This window comes from Dama dama, chromosome 5 (assembly GCF_033118175.1).
Source record: "Dama dama isolate Ldn47 chromosome 5, ASM3311817v1, whole genome shotgun sequence".
Classification (NCBI taxonomy): domain Eukaryota; kingdom Metazoa; phylum Chordata; class Mammalia; order Artiodactyla; family Cervidae; genus Dama; species Dama dama.
Genome location: NC_083685.1, coordinates 115,082,319 through 115,103,813, shown reverse-complemented (window position 1 = coordinate 115,103,813; position 21,495 = coordinate 115,082,319). Strand labels below are relative to the sequence as shown.

Genomic DNA, 21,495 nt, shown 5'->3' with positions numbered 1-21,495 from the left:
CCAGGCAAAGATACTTGAGTGGGTTGCCATTTCCTCCTCCAGGGGATCTTCCCACCCCAGGGACTGAACCCAGGTTTCTTATGTCTTTTGCACGGGCAGGTGGGTTCTTTGCCACTAGCGCCACCTGGGAAGCCCTAATGACTATGCTGTACGGTGCTGTGCTTAGTCGCTCAGTTGGTCCTACCTACTGTTTGGGACCCCGGGGACTGTAGCTCACCAGGCTTATCTGTTTATGGGGATTTTCCAGGCAAGAATACTGGAATGGGTTGCCATGCCCTCCTCCAGGGGATCTGCCCGACCCAGGGATCAAACCCAGGTCTCCCGCGTTGCAGGCGGATACTCTACCAGCCTGAGCCACCAGGGAAGCCCAGTGACTGTATCAGTTCAGTTCAATTCAGTCACTCAGTCGTGTCCGACTCTTTGCAACCTCATGAACTGCAGCACACCAGGCCTCCCTGTTCATCACCAACTCCAAAACTCGTTTACCAAAACTCGTGTCTATTGAGTCAGTGATGCCATCCAACCATCTCATCCTCTGTCATCCCCTTCTCCTCCTGCCCTCTTTCCCAGTATCAGGGTCTCTTCAAATGAGTCAGTTCTTCGCCTCAGGTGGCCAAAGTATTGGAGTTTCAGCTTCAACATCAGTCCTTCTAATGAACACCCAGGACTGATCTCCTTTAGGATGGACTGGTTGGATCTCCTTGCAGTCCAAGGGACTCTCAAAGAGTCTTCTCCAACACCACAGTTCAAAACCATCAATTCTTCGGCACTCAGCTTTCTTTATAGTCCAACTCTCACATCCACACATGACTACTGGAAAAACCATAGCCTTGACTAGACGGACCTTTGTTGGCAAAGTAATGTCTCTGCTTTTTAATACGCTGTCTAGGTTGGTCATAACTTTCCTTCCAAGGAGTAAGCGTCTTTTAATTTCATGGCTGCAATCACCATATGCAGTGATTTTGGAGCCCCCCAAAATAAAGTCAGCCACTGTTTCCCCATCTATTTGCCATGAAGTGATGGGACCGGATGCCATGATCTTCGTTTTCTGAATGTTGAGCTTTAAGCCAACTTTTTCACTCTCCTCTTTCACTTTCATCAAGAGGCTCTTTAGTTCTTCTTCATTTTCTTCCATAAGGGTGGTGTCATCTGCATATCCGAGGTTATTGATATTTCTCCCGGCAATCTTGATTCCAGCTTGTGCTTCTTCCAGCCCAGCATTTCTCATGATGTACTCTGCATATAAGTTAAATAAGCAGGGTGACAGTATACAGCCTTGATGTACTCCTTTTCCTAATTGGAACCAGACTGTTGTTCCTTGTCCAGTTCTAACTGTTGCTTCCTGACCTGCATACAGGTTTCTCAAGAGGCAGGTCAGGTGGTCTGGTATTCCCATCTCTTTCAGAATTTTCCACAGTTTATTGTGATCCACATAGTCAAAGGCTTTGGCATAGTCAATAAAGCAGAAATAGATGTTTTTCTGGAACTCTCTTGTTTTTTCGATGATCCAGTGGATGTTGGCAATTTGATCTCTGGTTCCTCTGTCTTTTCTAAATCCAGCTTGAACATCTGGAATTTCACAGTTCACGTATTGCTGAAGCCTGGCTTGGAGAATTTTGAGCATTACTTTACTAGTGTGTGAGATGAGAGCAATTGTGTGGTAGTTTGAGCATTCTTTGGCATTGCCTTTCTTTGAGATTGGAATGAAAACTTTTCCAGTCTTGTGGCCACTGCTGAGTTTTCCAAATTTGCTGGCATATTGAATGCAGCACTTTCACGGCATCATCTTTCAGGATTTGCAATAGCTTAACTGGAATTCCATCACCTCCACTAGCTTTGTTTGTAGTGATGCTTCCTAAGGCCCACTTGACCTCACATTCCAGGATGTCTGGCTATGGGTGGTTGATCACACCATCATGATTATCTGGGTCTCGAAGATCTTTTTTGTACAGCTCTTCTGTGTATTCTTTCTACCTTTTCTTAATATCTTCTGCTTCTGTTAGGTCCATAACATTTCTGTCTTATATTGAGCCCATCTTTGCATGAAATGTTCCATTGGTATCTCTAATTTTCTTGAAGAGATCTCTAGTCTTTCCCATTCTATTGTTTTCCTGTATTTCTTCGCATTGATCATTGAGGAAGGCTTTCTTATCTCTCCTTGCTATTCTTGGGAACTCTGCATTAAAATGGGTATATCTTTCCTTTTCTCCTTTGCTTTTGGCTTCTCTTCCTTTCACAGTTGTTTGTAAGGCCTCCTCAGACAGCCATTTTGCTTTTTTGCATTTCTTCTTCTTGGGGGTGGTCTTGATCCCTGTTTCCTGTACAATGTCATGAACCTCTATCCATAGTTCATCAGGCACTCTGTCTATCAGATCTAGTCCCTTAAATCTATTTCTTACTTCCACTGTACAGTCATAAGGGATTTGATTTAGGTCATACCTGAATGGTCTAGTGGTTTTCTCCACTTTCTTCAATTTCAGTCTGAATTTGGCAATAAGGAGTTCATGATCTGAGCCACAGTCAGCTCCTGGTCTTGTTTTTGCTGACTGTATAGAGCTTCTCCTTCTTTGGCTGCAAAAAATATAATCAATCTGATTTTGGTGTTGGCCATCTGGTGACGTCCATGTGTAGAGTCTTTTCTTGTGTTGTTGGAAGAGGGCATTTGCTATGACCAGTGCGTTCTCTTGGCAAAACTCTATTAGCCTTTGCCCTGCTTCATTCTGTACTCCAAGGCCCAATTCGCCTGTTACTCCAGGTGTCTCTTGATTTCCTACTTTTTGCATTCCAGTCCCCTATAATGAAAAGGACATCTTTTTTGGGTGTTAGTTCTAAAAGGTCTTGTAGGTCTTCATAGAACCATTCAACTTCAGCTTCTTCAGCGTTACTGGTCGGGGCATAGACTTGGGTTACTGTGATACTGAATGCTTTGCCATGGAAATGAACAGAGATCATTCTATCATTTTTAAAATTGCACCCAAGCAGGGGCTTCCCTGGTAGTGCAAAGAAAGGTTAAAGCATCTGCCTGCAACGTGGGAGACCTGGGTTCAATCCCTGGGTTGGGAAGATTCCCTGGAGAAGGAAATGGCAACCCACTCCAGTATTCTTGCCTGGAAAATCCCATGGACAGAAGAGCCTGATGGGCTATTGTCCATGGGGTAGCGAAGAGTCGGACACAATTGAGTGACTTCACTTTCACTTTCACTGCATTTAGGACTCTTTTGTTGACTATGATGGCTGCTCCATTTCTTCTAAGGGATTCCTGCCCACAGTAGTAGATATAATGGTCATCTGAGTTAAATTCATCTTTTTGCCTATCTTTTTACCTTTTTATACTGTTCATGGGGTTCTCAAGGCAAGAATACTGAAGTGGTTTGCCATTCCCTTCTCCAGTGGACCACATTCTGTCAGACCTCTCCACCACGACCCGTCTGTCTTGGGTGGCCCCACACAGCATGGCTTAGTTTCATTGAGTTAGACAAGGCTGTGGTCCATGTGATCAGATTGGCTAGTTTTCTGTGATTGTGGTTTCAGTCTGTCTGCCCTCTGATGACCTCTCTCAGCGCCTATCATCTTACTTGGGTTTCTCTTACCTTGGACATGGGGTATCTCTTCATGGCTGCTCCAGCAAAGCGCAGCTGCTGCTCCTGACCTTGGACGTGGGGTATCTCCTCTCAGCCGCGCAGCCGCCACTACTGTGCTGGCCTTTCCCTTCTCCAGGGGATCTTCCCAACCCAGGGATCAAACCCAGGTCTCCGACATTGCAGGCAGATTCTTTACCAACTGAGCCACAAGGGAAGCCCAAGAATACTGGAGTGGATAGCCTATCCCTTCTCCAGGGGATTTTCCTGACCCAGGAATTGAACCGGGGTGTCTTGCATTGCAGGTGGATTCTTTACCATCTGAGCTATCAGGGAAGCCCTGATATTTGAGACAGAGACAGAAGGCTGTACATTAAATGACATTAAAAGTTTACACATTCCAGGTTTACATGGACAAAGGAAGTAGTGGGTCATGGGTCACCATCACCCGTTACTAAATTAGTAGAAAGGTTATCTTCTAAAGCATAGCCTTGGTGATGCTAGGAGACTGTTGTTTTTTATGGTTGAGCAGGTATTCTGTTGATAAGGAGGTTTGGTGAATGCCTAATGCAGCTACACAATCCACAGTAGAGGGGTGAGAGGAGGCCAAAGGGCAGAGAAAATTTTCTATGCTTAAATTTCCTTTGACTTGCCTTAGAATACAAATTTTTATTTCATCATAGTGCAATATTTAGATTTTTAAAGCTTTCCTCTTATGAATTATGCTGCAGTGAACATCTTTTTTTCCCCTTTCTGCATTCTTTGCTAATTAAAAAAAAAATTTCAACAGTGAAATCACTACATCAAAACATTAAGGTTTTTAAGGATCTTGATATATATTGCTTGCCAAACTATCTTCTGAATAGATTATACAAATTTCCATTCCCATCAACCAAATGAAAGCTGAACTTGCTTTATCATCTGGTAAGTTCTTTAAAAAGAGGGTTTTTAGTGGTTTTTTTTTTTGTTTGTTTGTTTTCTAAGTTGGTAACCAAAAAAAAAAGTGTCTTATGTTGGTTTAGTTTTCAGTTCTTTGATTACTTGGTTGATTTTTCCCCAAATGTTTACTAATATTTTTATTTCCTGTATTAAGAATGATCAACTTGTGTCCTAATAACTTGTAAGAAAAGATGTAAAGTGATTCTGCCTTCAACTATTCAGTTTGTTTATTTGAATAGAATCATCATAAGCTGAAAAAATGGTGAAATAGCAAAGATTAGATTTTTTTACCTACCACTGTTTGTGCCTATGGAAGGAATGTTTAGGCTGAGAGCTTTTTGCCTCCAGTGCTCACAACTGGAGAAGATGCATTATTTTCACAAGAGCTGCATCCAGTGCCCTAGCCCATATGGCACTCAATTGCTAAAGGATTACAACTATATAGATACATATACACACATATCTTTATATATATATTATATATATGTTTCATACATACCTATATGTTTCATATATGTGAGTAGACAGTCCCCAACTTACAATGGTCTGACAATGTTTTGACTTTATATGGTAGGGAATCAGTATGCATTCAGAAGAACCATACCTCAACTTCGGGATTTTGATCTTTTCCTGGGCCAGTGATATGTTATCCATTTGGGCAAAATCATCTAACATCAAGCGGCACAGGTATCACAAGTTCTGTGGGTCGGCCACACATTAATGAGGGTAAGCCACTGTACACCTAAAACCATCCTGTACTCATACAACCATTCTGTTTTTCACTTCTAGTGCAGTAGCCAATAAATCCCATGAGATAGTCAACACCTTATTTCAAAACAGGTTTTGTGTTACACGTTTTTGCCCAAATGTAGGCTAATGTAAGTATTCTGAGCATGTTTAAAGTAAGCTGTTGTTGAGTCGCTCAGGCATGTCCAATTCTTCGACCTCATGGACTGCAGCACGCCGGGCTTCTCTATCCTTCCCTACCTCACAGAGTCTGTTCAAACTCGTGTCCATTGAGTCAGTGATGCCATCCAACCATCTCATCCTCTATCATCCCCTTCTCCTCCTGCCCTCAATCTTTCCCAGCATCAGGATCTTTTCCAGTGACTTGGCATTTTGTATCAGGTGGCCAAAGTATTGGAGCTTCAATTTCAGCATCGGTGCTTCCAGTGAATATTCAGGGTTGATTTCCGTTAGGATTGATTGGTTTGATCTCCTTGCTGCTCAAGGGACTCTCAACAGTCTTCTCCAGCAGCACAATTCGAAAACATCTGTTTCTTCGCCTCTCAGCCTTCTTTGTGGTCCAATTCTCATGTCCATACATGACTACTGGAAAAATCATAGCTCTGACTATACGGACTTTTGTCAGCAAAGTGATGTATCTGCCTTTTAATACCTTGTCTAGGTTTGTCATAGCTTTTATTCCAAGAAGCAAGTGTCTTTTGATTTCATTAAAAGCATCTTTTCAAGTTAAAAGCATCTTTTAATTTAAAGAGGACTTCCCTGGTGGCTCAGACAGTAAAGCATCTGCTTACAATGCGGGAGACCAGGGTTCAACCCCTGGGTCGGGAAGATCCTCTGGAGAAGGAAATGGCAACCCACTCCAGAACTCTTGCCTGGAAAATCCCATGGACGGAGGAGCCTGGTAGGCTACATACAGTCCATGGGGTTGTAAAGAATCGGACACGACTGAGCAACTTCACTTTAATTTAAAGTAAGCAAGGCATATTACTAATAAATCCATTTTAAACTTATGATATTTTCAATGTATGATGAATTTATTGGAATATAACCAACCCCATTGTTAGTCAAAGAAGAGCTATATATATATATTTTTAATAAGAATACGTATGGGGCAAGTCCCCCAGTGGTCTAGTGGTTAGGATTCAGCACTTTCACTGCCATAGCCTGGTTGGGTTCAATCCCTGGTTGGAGAAGTGAAATCCTGCGAGAAAATGTATGGGAAGAGACTAGAAGGGAAAGAGACCTAACTTACTAGTGATTGTATTCACGAGTTGAGGTTGTGAAGTTTTAAGTGATTGAGAGAAAATGTTGTACTAACTTTATGATGCAAAACTCAACTTTTTTTTTTTTTGGAGGGACTGGTTCTTTATTTCAAAAAGACATTTATCAATTTTCAGTATCAAAACAGTTACACTATTGGTTTTTTTTTTTCTCCCAGGTGGTCCACAAAGAGACCACACCAAAAGAGAGAACATTTTAAGCCAATTAAGCTGCAGGATGCACACCTAACAGACCTCACTGAAACCTCATCAAAAAAGGGGGATTGGGTAGGGAAAGAAACTTCAAAAGATCAGCACACTGCTAGCCCACAGACTGTAGAGAGCTGTCACAGGCAGAGGGGTGACCAGTGTGCCTCAACCCCAAAGAAGCAAAGTTCCAAAATAATATAAAATTTAAAAGCAAAACTCAATTTATTTTTTAAAAAAATACAAAATTTTGACAATTAGGAAGGAAGTATAATAGAAATCATGATTGCTGCGCAGGGAAACTTAACAAGCACAAACTGTGGCAACTCCATAAATTGCTTATGACAGTAATGGTTGAGTGGGGTTTTTTTCCTTAATAGAATACACTTCTCTTTTCAATGTTATTTGTACAGCATGGAAAAGTACAAGGTGCTCTTGGGAGAAGCAGAGGGATAATTTCACCCAGAGAAATATCTTATTTGGAGATAGCTCCCCACTCCACCCCCATTAGACTTTAAAATTGGTTAATAGTGTTATTAGTACTAGTTACAGCACTCTTGGCAGTGATAGTTAATATCTGCCTTATAACTGCTGGGTCAAGTGTTTGAATGTATTAGGTACTATGTGATAGTTATCTCATTTAATTCTCACATGAAAAAGTTTCAGTTTAGAGAGTTTAAATGTAACACAGTATTCTTGGACCACCTTCCCCCAGTATCACTAAACTTATCCCTCTGTTCTGGTCATGATCCTGCTCAAGAGATGTCTTCTCCCTCCCTTGAAAAACCCTGCCATACATATTCCTTAACCTGGAAACAAACCTCTCCAGAAACTTGTCCTTAGATGAAATCTTAAGACACACCTTCAGTTTTTCTCAGCAGCCCTCTGGAGATAATACAGTCATCCCCAATGTAATTTGTGGGGTTTCCCCAGTGGCTCAGTGGTAAAGAACCCACCTGCAACACAGGAAACTTGGGTTCGATCCCTGGGTCAGGAAGATCCCTGGAGAAGGAAATGGCAATCCACTCCAGTATTCTTGCCTAGAAAAATCCGATAAACAGAGGAGCCTAGAGGGCTACAGTCTATGGGGGTCACAAAAGTACTACTGAGTACTAAACAACAACAATATGGTTTGTGGGTCTTGGGTCTCTGACGTCTTAAGGTTCTAGGCAACTCAGCTCCTCCCAGGAGACTGTAACTTCCTTTTCTTCAAGATGCATAAAAACTCATCAGACCCCAGTATCTGAAGGATTCCTTTTCCAAGAGATGCAGGCACCTCTCTGGACCCATGTTGTTATTATGCAGGGTTAGGCAGCCTGGCAAGTGCACTGGGGCTTGCAATGAAGGATGGCTGGTTTCCATAGCAACGTTCATCCCTTTCCAAGGAGGATCCTATCATGTCTCCTGCCCACTCAGACTTTCCAGAATGAATTGATTTTTTGTGACTCTAGGTGTTTGTCCTTGATCCTCCAAAGAGAAAAGACTTATTCATCAAAAAAAAAAAAAACCCAACAGCAATAAAAACACTTGACTGCAGTTAAAATGCTGCATTGCATCAGCTGGTCTTCCTTTCTCTGAAAACTCTGTATCCTCTCTCCATTTTGTTCTGTTCTCTAGCCTTATCCATCATTTTGAGAAATAGGTTTCTCTGACAGAAAACAAACAGATGGCGACTTCATCTTCCTAAAATTGGCTATGATGGGGCCATAATAGGAAGTTTTCAACAAGGCTTCCTGAAAGCCTGGACTGAGGGCATAGGGGGCTGACCGATGGGCTATGATTGGAGGGGCAAGAATAAGGATCGCTATCCACATGAAGATGTTACAGTCTCTGAAATTTTGCTCTTAGAGATTTGTTTCTCTATTGCTTTCCTGGCAATATTCTCTTAAATTGCATACAGTCCTGAAAAGAGGGATGTATTATGTTACTAATACTGCAAGTACTTGGGAAAGAAAGGAGGGGCTGTAGAAGGAAGGGTATCAAAGGTTTTATGAAGATCACCTTTGTCTGCTTCACAAGGATCTTTTTCTTGTGCAAGGGGGCAGTGTAGGTCCTTCTTTCTGTCACACACACACACACACCCTGAAGATATCTTCTGTCACATTGCTGAGCGCTGTTCCCTGAAACACCTGCATGCAGCCCTGTTGGAAGATCTCTGAAACCCACACCTTGATGTGACTAAAACCTCCTTTCTGTCCGCAGTGCCATTTGTTTAGCCCCAGGATTCCAGACTAAAGTTCGTTTTCCCTTAAATAACGTGGAAATCAGCAAAACAGCACATTCTTTGTTAAATAAACTGGACAACAGAGCATCAGTTCACTTTATGTAGCTCACTATTGCTCTCATTCCTCAAAACACAGAAAAAGTTTATTCCCCCCAGTTAAGTTGTTAGCATCACTGCTACAACCAGAATGTCCGAAAGTTACTCAGTCCCGTTCTAAGGAAGCAATTATTAAGTGATGTTTAACTGGGCACAATTTGAACATAGAATTATATCCATGGAGGGGCTTCCCTGGTGGCTCAGTGGTAAAGAATCCACCTGCCAATGCAGGAGACACAGGTTCGATCTCTGGTCTGGGAGGATCCCACATGCCATGGAGCAATGATGCCCGTGTGCTCTAGAGCTTGGGAACCTCAATTATTGAGCCCGAGTGCTGCAGCTACTGAAGCCTGAGCACCCTAGAGCCTGTGCTCTGCAACAAGAGAAGCCACCAAGAAGCCCTCACACCACAACTAGAGAGTAGCACCCCACCTCCACAACTAGAGAAAAGCCCACGCAATAATGAAGACCCAACACAGCGCCCCCCTCAAAATCCAGAAAATTAAATTTAAAAAATATATATCTATACATTCATGGAGTCTCCAAAACATTGAATCAGGCCTCCACCTCTAAATGCTGGTTACCTATCAGCGAGCAACGGGTGATACCAAGCTTACAGCGGAAGAGTTTGGAATCACTTCCTCGTCACCAGCAGGAAACATGGTGTATTAGTCAGGCTTCTACAGAGAAACAGAACCAACAGGCTGTGTATATGTAGGGAGATTTAAGAAATTGACTCATGTGATACTGGAGGCTTGGCAAGTCCAAAAATCTGATGGGAGATACTGGAAAGCTGGAGATTCAGGAAAGAGCTGCCATTCAAGTCCAAAGGCATTCCACTGGAGAATTCTCTTCTTAAGTGGATATGAGCCTTTTGTTCTATTCAGGCTTTCAGTTGATTAGATGAGGTCCATCCACAGGGTGGAGAGCTATCTTACTCAAAGTCCACTGATTTAAATGTAGATCTCATCACCAAATACCCTCACGGAAACATTTAGGATAACGTTTGGTCAAGTATCTGGGCACCATGGCCCAGCCAAGTTAATATGTAAAATTAACCATCATGGTGGGTCAGAGAGTAGCTGATCAGCAAGAGCTGACCTTCTCTCCACTTACCTCACTGTTCTCTATCTTGGGTATTGCTGCCTCCACTTCAGCATGCCATCTTCTCTTCTCACCCTTCAGGTACTTGGTCCCCCTTTCCTCTCTGAGCCTATCCCTAGTCCCCTCTCCCACCTCCTCTCACCTGAAACAGTCCCCTAGACCTTAGAAACTGACCTTAGTTATTTACATTCTAGGTTAAATTTAAATTATTGTAAGCTGTCATATGGAGAAGGCAATGGCACCCCACTCCAGTACTCTTGCCTGCAGAATCCCATGGACGGAGGAGCCTGGTGGGCTGCAGCCCATGGGGTCGCTGAGTCGGACACGACTGAGCGACTTCACTTTCACTTTTCACTTTCATGCAATGGAGAAGGAAATGGCAACCCACTCCAGTGTTCTTGCCTGGAGAATCCCAGGGACTGGGGAGCCTAGTGGGCTGCCTTCCATGGGGTCGCACAGAGTCGGACACGACTGAAGCGACTTAGCAGCAGCAGCAAGCTGTCATACCTAGTTTCTCATTGAAAGGAAAGCAAATTAAAAGAGTTTCAGGGATCAATGACAAGCTGAGGGAGATTTTGTTTGTTTTTTGTTTTTGAGGAAAGGAAAGACTGATTAAGTCACAGACATCAAGACAGAGAGAGACAAACAGATTTTACCAAGGACAGAAATTAGGTGGGATGTCACTGGTGGTCACATGATTAAGAATTTGCCTGCCAGTACAGGGTACACATGTTTGATACCTGGTCGGAGAAGATCCCACATGCCATGGAGCAATTACTGAAGCCCGAGCACCTAGAGCCCATTCTCCATAAGAAAAGCCATTGCAATGAGAAGCCAGAGCACTGCAATGAAGAGTAGCCTCCATTTGCTGCAACTAGAGAAAGCCTGCTCGCAGCTACAATGACCTAGCACAGCCAAAAATAAAAATAAACTAAAACATAAAACAAGAGACTATTTTAATTAAAAAAGAAAAAAAAATCAGGTAAATTCCAGGGGGCTAGATAATCAAGCAGATGGCCTTTTCAGGATATCACTATTGGGGTAAATCAGCTCTTGCTTTTTTCTGTCTTTCTTCCTCAGGATGGTCAAGATTGTAGTTGCTTGGGAGAGAGAGCATCTGACTGACTGAGTCTGGGTTTTGTGATCCTTCCCAGGTCAGGGGAGTGCTGGATACCTTGTCTGACACTGCTTTTGAAACTACGTGAAGCCAGGTATCTGTGACCAGAAAAAAGGGGGAATGGATTTGGGGCAGCAAAAATGTGTGCTGCCTATCAACCCAGACTGCAAAGATTGCTCAGAAGGTGATGCAGAATCACCAACAGTCCCACTGTTTCTAGGATGACCTTGGAATATTAGAGCAAGGCACAGATGGGATGCACAGAAGTGTGACAACCTGGAGTGATATCTCAGAACCCTCACCCCCACGGTGGAGGCTAAGCACCTCAAGGGCAGGAGCTCATGTCTGCCTGTTCTTTCTTTGATGGACCCTGCAGAGAGCCTTGCACATGAGTCCGGTGAATTGATACTCTTTGTGATAGGATACAAAGAACCCCCTATTATGGGTACACATGCTTGTAAGCTGACACAGAGGAACCTTTCCAAGCATCCAGCAAGACTGTCTTTCCTAGATGAGAAACATTGCTCCTTGTCAGAGAGACTGAAGACATTTTTACTTGCAATCTAGGTTACCCAACAAAACAAGGCAACACAGCAGTGGCATATATAAATACAGTTGCTTATTCTCTGGCCTTGAAATAACATCAGATCAGTGTACTGACAGCCAATGTCATCTTTTGGATCTGGTAATCATTTCGGCAAAATATCTTTGATTTATACATTCAAAGTATCAAAAAATGCAAAACAACCTGTTAAGCTCATTGAATTATACCTCTCACTTCCTAAATAAGGAACATGGGGCTCAGAGATGGGGAGAGAGTAGCAGAGCAAGGAAAAGGACAAGAATCTAAGACTTCTGACTCCCCAGTCTATTCTAACTATTTTTATAGTTTTTTCAAGTTCATAGATCAGAGTTCAGCTAGTTCCCTGGGTTTCCTGATGAACTCTCTGATCTGCCGATGATTAGTTAACATCTGATTTGTTCAAGAGCACAGTCTGGTTCTCAGGTGCAGTGTGAAAGTTTATGACACTCACCTGATTTTTTTCTTCTGTCCTCCCAACCCCCCAATCTTCAGGTCATTTATTGTTATTGGTTCTCCATTTTAAGTCGCTAAAGCATGGCCAGCTCTTCTAATTCTTTCCTTTCCTCAAGTTGGAAAAAACTATTTCTTCTAATTAACTATGAAGGGAGGTAGCGGGGCAGAGTGGTCTAATTGTGAAAAAGCTAAGACATCATTTCTTATTGTCTTGTGTAAATATGAAGAGAAATATAAGATAGTGGAGACAATAAATGCATCAGAGACCCTATTTGGGAGAACCTCTCTTCTTATAGAGCGCTGTTATCATTACCTATTCTGAGGAAATGTTGTGGTAGACAGAAGACGTTCAAGGATAAAAAAAAAAAAGACCAAATTTAAGGCACAATTCATTCAAATTCCATATATATACTGTCTAAAATGAACACTGGTAAATGATGAAAGGTTGTTAAGAGATAAACTTACCTTTATACATAAACATACTTAATAAAATTATATAAAAACATAGAAACAATCACAATTCACTTATACATTTGAATGAAATCTTAAATCTGAGCTTTCCAGGCAAAACAAACTAAATGTAAACACCGAGGTCAGTCATTTCCAGGAGCTAGGAAACAAGTCCGCCTACAATGAAAAGCCTGAATTCACAGAGAACTTGAACTCAGAACCCGCTCCACATCACTGATCTTCCCAGGGGGAAGCCCAATACCTGCGCTGGGGGCTCTTCTGTATATTTTCACCCAAGTGAGTCTGGAAGCATTAAGTTAAAAGGCCACTAAAGGACAGAGATAAGCAGGAGCTCAATGGTTAAAACTATCAAAATCCTTGCTACATAGCCCAGGGCAAACAGCCAGCTGTGATGACTTTCGCAAAAGGAGCCCTGCAGAAAGTCACCAGCAGACACGTGCTAGATGGACAGTCACTGGCCCCATAGGCCCCCGGCAGCTGGAGTTCAAGATGGCGCCCCGCCCGCCCCTGACAGCCGCCGAACCCGCGCGCGTCCGGCGGAGCGGGGGCGCCGGCGCCGGGGACGCGGCCGGGCGCGCGCGGGCGTCAAGGCGGCTGCGCGCCTGCGCGAGGGCGGGCAGCGGGCGCGCGCGGCGGGGGCGGGCTCTGCCTAGCGCCGAGCTGCAGCGGCGGAGCCGGACGTGTCCGTGAAGATGGCGGGCCGGGTGAGTGCCGGCCCGGGAGCCGCGGCTCGAGGCGGGGGTGCCAGGCTCGCGGGCAACGGGAGGTCCAGACGGCCTCAGGGGAGGGGAGTGAGTCTGAGCAAATGGGGTGTTGGAGGGGGCGACAGGCCAGAGAAGGTGAGGAATGGTGGCAGGGGATTAACCCTCCTCAGAAACTCCTTCCCCCTTAGGAAGCTCGAGGGGAGGAGACCCCCTCGCAACCCAGGTCTCCTGGGTCTCCTTTAATTCTCCCATTCCATCCCTTGGGGCTTGTCCCCCTAGCTTCTCAGGGTAGCCGCAGGCTCGTGGCCGTCCCAGCCCGGGTCGGAGGGCTCGAGGGGTTTCCTCTTAAGAGGAGGGCTTGTTAGGTGCCTTCTCTGGAACAACTGCGGGGCATCTGTCCGCTCCATTGGGTCAAGGGCTGTGACAGGGACCATTAGGAACCCCATTTCTGGTTGTTCACAATCAGAGGTCTCGGGAAAGGAGGAGGGGGGTGCAAATGACTTTGGGTGTTAACCCTCGGCCATCAGGGGGACGTGTCACTGCCGGCTCAGGCAGAAATGCCTTGAGCTTGGAGTGGGGATGGATTTGAGGTGTCGTGTTTTGCTTTTATGAATGACAGTCGTTTTGAATGCAGCAGGGTATGTTGTAGTTTCAGGGTTTTAAATTTAACTTCCTCCTTTAGCCTCTGAGATCGCGGTGTAGTATGGGTTTGGCCAGGGGAGATAGGACTGGTTCTGTGCTGGACTGCAGTGTGCATTGGGCAAAAACCTTTCTGAGGGATGGATCCTGCCTAGAGATTACTGGTCATAAACCTGGGGACGTTAACTGCGTCATTAGGGGATAAGGATGTGCTTGACTGATTTATTTCTATTGGAATATTTGAATAAGTTTGCATAGATTATGCATACATGCAAATAGACTCCCTGAACACAGTTGTAAGTCAGGAGATTCTAGAGTGAGAAGAGACCTTAAAGGTCATTTAATTAGGCCTCTTTCTCTTCTTTTCCCCACAGCCTTATCTTTTATCTGCACCTAGTTCCTCCACAACTCCCTCCACCTGTCCTTCAGAGTCGGTCTCTCCGCATCTTCTCAGGAACCCCATTCCTGTGTGTTCACCTGCTCCCTTTTAACAACAAACTCAGGCTTTTTCCATCTTGAAACAAACCCTCCCTCCACCCCCACAGCTGTCGCCTTTTCTCTCCCCACTTTACAGCCAGGAATCTTGATAAGAATTGTCTCGTGTATTTGTCTCCCATTTGCCTTCCTCCCACTCATTCCTCAACCCACTGCAGTCTGATTTCTGGTCCCATCATCCCAGTGAAACATGCCTCTAAACTTAATTGATGTTTTTCATTCCTTGTCTTGCTGGATGTCTCAACAGCATTTGACATTGTTGACCATTGCCTCCTTCATGGAAAACGCTCTTCCCTTGGCTTCAGCCTCCCTCCAGTTTTTAGGCAGACCACTCTTTTGCAGACTCACCCTCCTCTCTTCTGTTATTCAATGCAGATGTTCCTCAGGGCTGTGTCCTCGCTGGGTGCTTTCTCCCCAGGCAATCTCTTCTAAGCCCAGTTTCAACTACTGTCTATATGTCAACGATATTCAGTATTTTACTCCCAGTCCAGACCTGTTCTTTAAATTCAAGATAGGTATGCCAAACTATTTAAAACCAAGACACCTCACACTCATCTTGTTCAAATAAACCCGTGGTCTTATCCCACCTAATATTTTTACAGTTTGCTATATCAGTGAATGGCATCACAATCCACCCACCTATATAGGTTAGAAGCCTGGCGGATGGAGAATGGGTCATTCCTTATATTTCTCCCTCACCATATCCTCTGTCCCCAAGTAAAGTTACTCACTGAGTTCTGTCCTCACCCCACCCTCCCCCAAAAAAAGGGAATTAATTATTAGAGCCAAAGAATCTGGCTTGGGCATTGCTGCTTTAAAATTGCTGCTTTAAACCGTATCCAAACACCCACTGGACTAGTTACATGGGTTTTGTCATTTTAATGTCCTAAAATTCTCTCCAATCTATCCATCCACCTCTTTACATCTTCATTTCCACCGGCTTTTCCCAAACCACTATCATTTCTAGCCTAGACTACTGCAGGAAGCTCCCAAGTAGTCTCCTTATGCCATTCACCACATTGATTATTCTCTCCCATGCACATTGCTACTTAATCCCCTGCTTTAATAGCATCTAATTACTTTTGGGAGAAGACCAAATCCTTAACTGGGCCTTTAAGGCCCTTTGTGGTTCTGCTTCTGCATCTCCACTCACTGTCTTACTCTCTATGCTGAGGTTATATAAGCCTTTCCAATCCTTGAACCTCTTATCACAAGGACTTTGCGTGTGCTGTTCCCTTTCTTTATGATGTTCTGCTCCCAACCGTTTACCTCCTACTCACGGATTACTCAGCTACTGAAGGGAGGCCTGTTCTGATCCCACACCAAGTCAGATCCTATGTTAATATGCTCTTCTCTCTCTTTTTAAACTTTTTATTTTATATTGGAGTATAGCCTGTTAACAATGTTGTGATAGTTTTAGGTGGACAACAAAGGGACTCAGCCATACATATACATGTATCCATTCTCCCCCAAACTCCACTCTCCATATGTTCTTGAAGAACTGTATTCCTTTCCTTAGAGATTTATCTATCATTTAAAATTTTTTAGTGTGATTATTTGCCTCTACTACTAGACTTTACTCTCCACGAAAGCAGAGACCGTATTAGTTTTGTATTTACTGTTATCATCAGTGCTTTGTACCTGCCTGGGACAAAGATGCTCAGTACATTTTTGTTGGAAATGAATCTAATCTCTGTCTTAATACTTTAGTGATAGAGAATGCTACACCATAAAGCTAGCCCATTTTAGTGTCATATTAGAAAAGTCTTTTTTGTATGGGGTTCCAGGTAATTTTTATACATATTATTTCTGCTGTTTAAAACTGTAGAACTAAATGATTCCTTTTTCATGTGATAGCTCCCTCGCTGTTTGAAAACAGATTACATATTCCCTCAGATTTTTCTCTTTTGCAAGTTAAACATCCCCAATTTCTCAAATATCCTATATTCCAAATCCTTCATCATTTAGGTGACTTTCCTTTGGAAATGTTCTCTTTTGTCAGTGTTTCTTCTATTGATAAAATGTGCTCAAGAGTCTAACATGGTGATCAGTGAAGAATCTTCTTGAACTATTATTCTCTGATGCTAGACAATACCATTACTAATACAGGCTAAAATTGTATTTGCTTTTTTCTGCAGTAAATCACACTCTTGGCCCATACTGAGTGCTCAGTGCTCAAGTCGTGTCTGACTCTTTGCAACTCTATGGACTGTAACCCACCAGGCTCATCTGTCCATGGGATTTTTCAGGCAAGAATACTGGAGTGGATTGCTATCCCTCCAGGGGATCTTCCATACCTAGGAATTGAACCCGCATCTCCTGCATTGGCAGGCAGATTCTTTACCACTGAGCCACCTGGGAAGCCTGGCCCACCCATTACTGAACTTACAGTCAATTACAGCTCCAGTGTTCTTTTAAAATCAGCAACCCCCCCTCCCCCCACCATACCCCTACATTCTAGGTATTGTGCAGCTGTTTTATTGAACCTAAGTTTGAGACCTTACATTTATCCCCTTTACAGTTCACTTTTTTGGGGTCCATTTCTGCTACCTGTTGAAGGTTTCTTTGATTCTTTCATTTTATGCAACATAGTAGTGCTCTTTTGCAGTGTTGTTTCATCCGTAGATCCATAGGTTTAATAAGCCTGCCTTCTGTGACTCCATTCTAGTCATTGATAAAGGGTAGGATATGATGGGGTCAGAAGCAGGCCTTGAGCATGCTGCTAGAGACCCTCTTCTAGGCTGGCACACATCAGTACACTTCAGGTACCATTGTTTAACTACAAATGTATCTCATTTAATCCAGACAAAACCTCCCTGCAAAGTAAATAGTATTAATTTTGTTTTACTCCGAGAGAGGGGTTTGGTAATTTGCAGGTTCACAGCCAGCAAGAAGCAGAGTTAGGATTTGAACTCAAGTCAGTTCCCCAATTTAGTTGACAGGGTATAAAGAGTAGATTTACCTTCTTACCTTAAACATTTTAGAGCCTCTGTCAAAGTTTAATTTTTAAAAACTACTTTCTACCTTTTGGAAAATCTAAACCCCTTTGGCCCATCTCAGATTGTCTTGTCTTCTCTTCCTGTAGCCATAACTAACAACTACCTATCCATGTTTAACAAATAGGGTGAGCCTTGTAATTCTCTTAAAATGGGTTCTGTATTTCCTCTTTGTGGGAGAAAAGCTATCTTGAGTTACTGCTTTGGGTTGGTTTAGTTAATTTTGGCATTCTGACATCATCTTGTAAACGGTATTTATGTTCGCTCTATAACTGAAGATTTGTTGTATCCCTGTTGCTGATGATAGCATTAGTAATCTGTATTTCTTTTCCTTTGATTTTGCTATCCAAAAAAAGAAAGCATCATATTTAGTCCATCTGGGAAACTGAAAAATAAACTGTGTGATGTTATTCAGTATATAGCTCCAAGGTCATCAGAACTTGGTTAGTCCCTAAATTACTTTGAAGCCCCTAATCTTAAAAGTAAAGAACCTGAAAGAAAATAATTTTTGTCTTTATTGTTTTAGTGTATTTGTTATATGAGAAAAATATGGAATGACAAGTTGGATACATTTTATAATACGATCAATTTAAACATATCTGGTTCCTTTTGGCTTTTTGAAAGATTCAATTAGGTAATAGATTTTCTCAGCTCTTTTAAATTTTTGCTCATAATAAATCAAGATGCTAACGTTGTAATTCTTATTACTCACATTGACTGTAGACTCTTATTTATAAATGACCTCCATGTACTGATGGCCGCCACTGCCTCCGGCCCCCACACTGATTTTCAGAACTCTCATGCTGCAACTGCTCTGGAATCATGGAGTGAGAAGCAGAGAAAAGAATCTGAAATGTAGCCTTTATAGATAAGGAGAGCTGACTCTAGGTAGGGAGAGGCGAGTTGGTGAAGTTCCTCTAGTGTTGCATGCCAGGTCCCTTAAACTACCACTCAAACCACTCCTGAAATTTTTTGTAATCTTTTTCTTTTTTTTAGATTTTATTTATTTAGCTGAATCAAGTTTTAGTTGTAGCATGGAAGAGCTTTTAGTTGCAACTTGTGGGATCTAGTTCCCTGGCTGGGGATCGAACTCTGGCCCCCTGCTTTGGGAGCACCAAGTCTTAGACCTTGGACCACCAGGGAAGTCCCCTGTACTCTTATCTTTTAAAATTACTAGACATCTCACATATTTGAGATTTAGCAATCCCTTTCTGAAAATATACATGCATTAAGGAGAATAAAACCAATGGATTGTTTTCTTCATAAATCCTTACATCTAGTGGAGGTAATTTGTTTTAAGAAATAGGAGCAAGACAATGTTAAATAGGAATCTAAGGGAGAGAACACTCTTAGGTGTTGAAAAGGGTTTAGAAAGACGTTAGAAGTGGAATTTACCTCATCTGGCTGTTGGTCTGGGTCAGCCTAGCATATTGGAAAAGCTCTTGTAGTCTAGTCCAGAAACCTAACCATTTATAACATTTTTATGGGTGAATGACATCTTTACCAAAAACCAACCTTCAGATTGGAACACAGTGGTAAATTAGGGACAGTTCATGGGCAGTACCACAAGTCAAAACAAATAATTTAAAATGTCTCATCGTTCCATTTCTAAGTCAGAGTTTTGCAATCCAAAGCATATCATCTTTTTGCAGTCTTGTATGCAATAGTTACTGTTTTTGTGTGTCAGTTTTGTGATTTTACTAAGTATCTTCAAAAGCAGTACATTTTAGAAAACAAAATTGAACTCTTTACAGCACTATCAGATAGCTTCTTTCTGAAACCCAGAGGAATTGATGATTAAGGTGGGTATGTTCTTGATAAGTATTTAAGTCAGAGTGCAAAGGTATAAGGTGAAAGTGTATTATTTTACTGCTGGAAGTTCTTGAATTGGTGGAACAGTGAACTCTTGGAAGCAGCTGTGTTGGCAATGCACTGGGTGCTTGCTGTCATGCTATTCTGAAGGGTCCATACTCTGATTATGGTGTATTAGGGGAAAATCTCTTAATGAAGTCCTTGATCATACTCCAGTGTTAATGCCCTTGAATGGGCTCTGAGACCCATCTTACATTGCCTTCAGTTTCCTAGTGATTCAAAGGCATGATTTCCTACTCAGTTTTTTTATGATGCAAACTAGATAGTCCTTGCATGACTGTAACTATTTCTAGCTCTGTGCATTTTAAACAAGAATAAGTCATATATATCTTAAGAGACTTCCAAGTATGCTTAAAAGTACAGCAAATAATATATACCTATATCCATGTACTCACTGCCCAGATTGTAAAAGTTTTTACATATTGTGATATTTGCTTTATATCTTTTAATCCCCCAGAAATAACCACTAGCCTAAAGCTGATATAAATCGTTTCTGTTCACGTCTATGTAGGTTTGTGTCCCTAACCAATATATTGTTTTGTGTGTTTTAAAAATGTATATAATGGTGTTATATTGTATATCTCTTTCTGCAACCTGAATTTTTTCATTTGAGATTGTCATGTTGGAATTATGTAGAGTTAGTTAATTATGTTTATTGTGTAGTAGTCTATTTTGTAAATATACCACAATTATCTGTTTTCTTAGAGGACAATTTAGGTGGTTTTCAAATTTTATTTCTTCTGGTACAAATACTCATACATACAGAAATACATATTTTTTGTCTTTATCTCCTTGCATATGTATGTTGAATTTCTTTAGAATATGTCTAGAGACATGGATCTATACCCTGTTTGTAGAACTGTTACATAGAATTGCTGGGTAATCAGTTACCTTTATCCTTACCTAGTTATACAAGTTTGTGTTCTTACCAACAACATATGATTACCTGTTCCTCATGTCCTCTCCAGCACTTAATATTGAGATATTTTAATTTTTACAATATGATAGGTATAAAATAATACTGTTGTTTAAATTTGCAATTTTCCCTAATTACTAGTGAGATTGAGCATTTTTCATATTGATCATTGGAGTTTCCTCTTCTGTGAATTACCTTTGCATATCCTTTGCCCATTTTTTTTTTGTTGTTGTTGTTGGGCTGTTTAGTAATGATCTTTTCATGTATGTCGAGTTTTAGATTTAAATTTTATTGTAGTTATAACTACCCATTTTTAACTTCTGTGTATTAGTGTGCTTATATGTTTTAAGATCTTTTCCCATTTTGAAGTCAGAAAGATTTGCTTTGAAAAGGTTTAATGGTTTGTTTTTCATATTTTGGTGTTTGATTCATCTGGAATTTATTTTTGTGTTTGGTGTGAATTAAGCTAATTTTATCTTCTCCATATATACAACCAGTTGTCTCAATATCATGTATTGAGTCCATCCTTTTTCCCACTGATCTGTAATGCTACCTCTGTTTTATATCCACTCTAAGTCCGAACTCTTTTCTGTTTAATTGTTCTCTTTGTCTGTATGTGCGCCACTACCAGTGTCTTAATTGTCATAGCTTTAAAATTATTCTTGCTATCTGGTAGGGTTAGCCGCACATTTTCCTTCATTTGGCATTTCTTGGCCCTTTTCCATATGAATTTTAGGAGCAAACCAGTCCTTTAAATTTTTTTATGTTTAAGTTTATTGCCATTGATTTTGACTTATATTTTTTCCTTACGTTCCACAGTGGCAGGTGTAAAGATCATTTCAGTAAAACTGAGCTGACTTACTCTAAGAAGCTGATAAGCTGATTTCTTTCCTCCCACTCTTCCTCTTTCCTTCCTTTTTTAAAACCACGAGGCCAAAAAGTGCTAATAATTTATTGCAACTTTGTGCTCTATAGATTTGAAATCAAGTGAATTAGCATCAGCTGTTTATGAGTAATGCAGAGTGTTTTGGTCCTTTGCTAAATTCGGAATAAAGTGTTAAGTTCTGATGTATTTTGTGCTAGCTATGTAGATCT

At 41.8% G+C, this 21,495-nt stretch overlaps 1 protein-coding gene across 1 annotated transcript in view; it reads left to right on the top strand.

The window, feature by feature from the left end:
• Nucleotides 1-13,401: 13,401 nt before the first annotated feature.
• Nucleotides 13,402-21,495, top strand: part of NSF (N-ethylmaleimide sensitive factor, vesicle fusing ATPase) — a 147,079-nt gene continuing 138,985 nt past the window's right edge. The window contains exon 1 of the mRNA XM_061144283.1: nt 13,402-13,482. Within this exon, the coding sequence (XP_061000266.1) occupies nt 13,471-13,482 (12 nt within the window). The 5' untranslated portion in view covers nt 13,402-13,470. The remainder of the gene's footprint in view (nt 13,483-21,495) is intronic.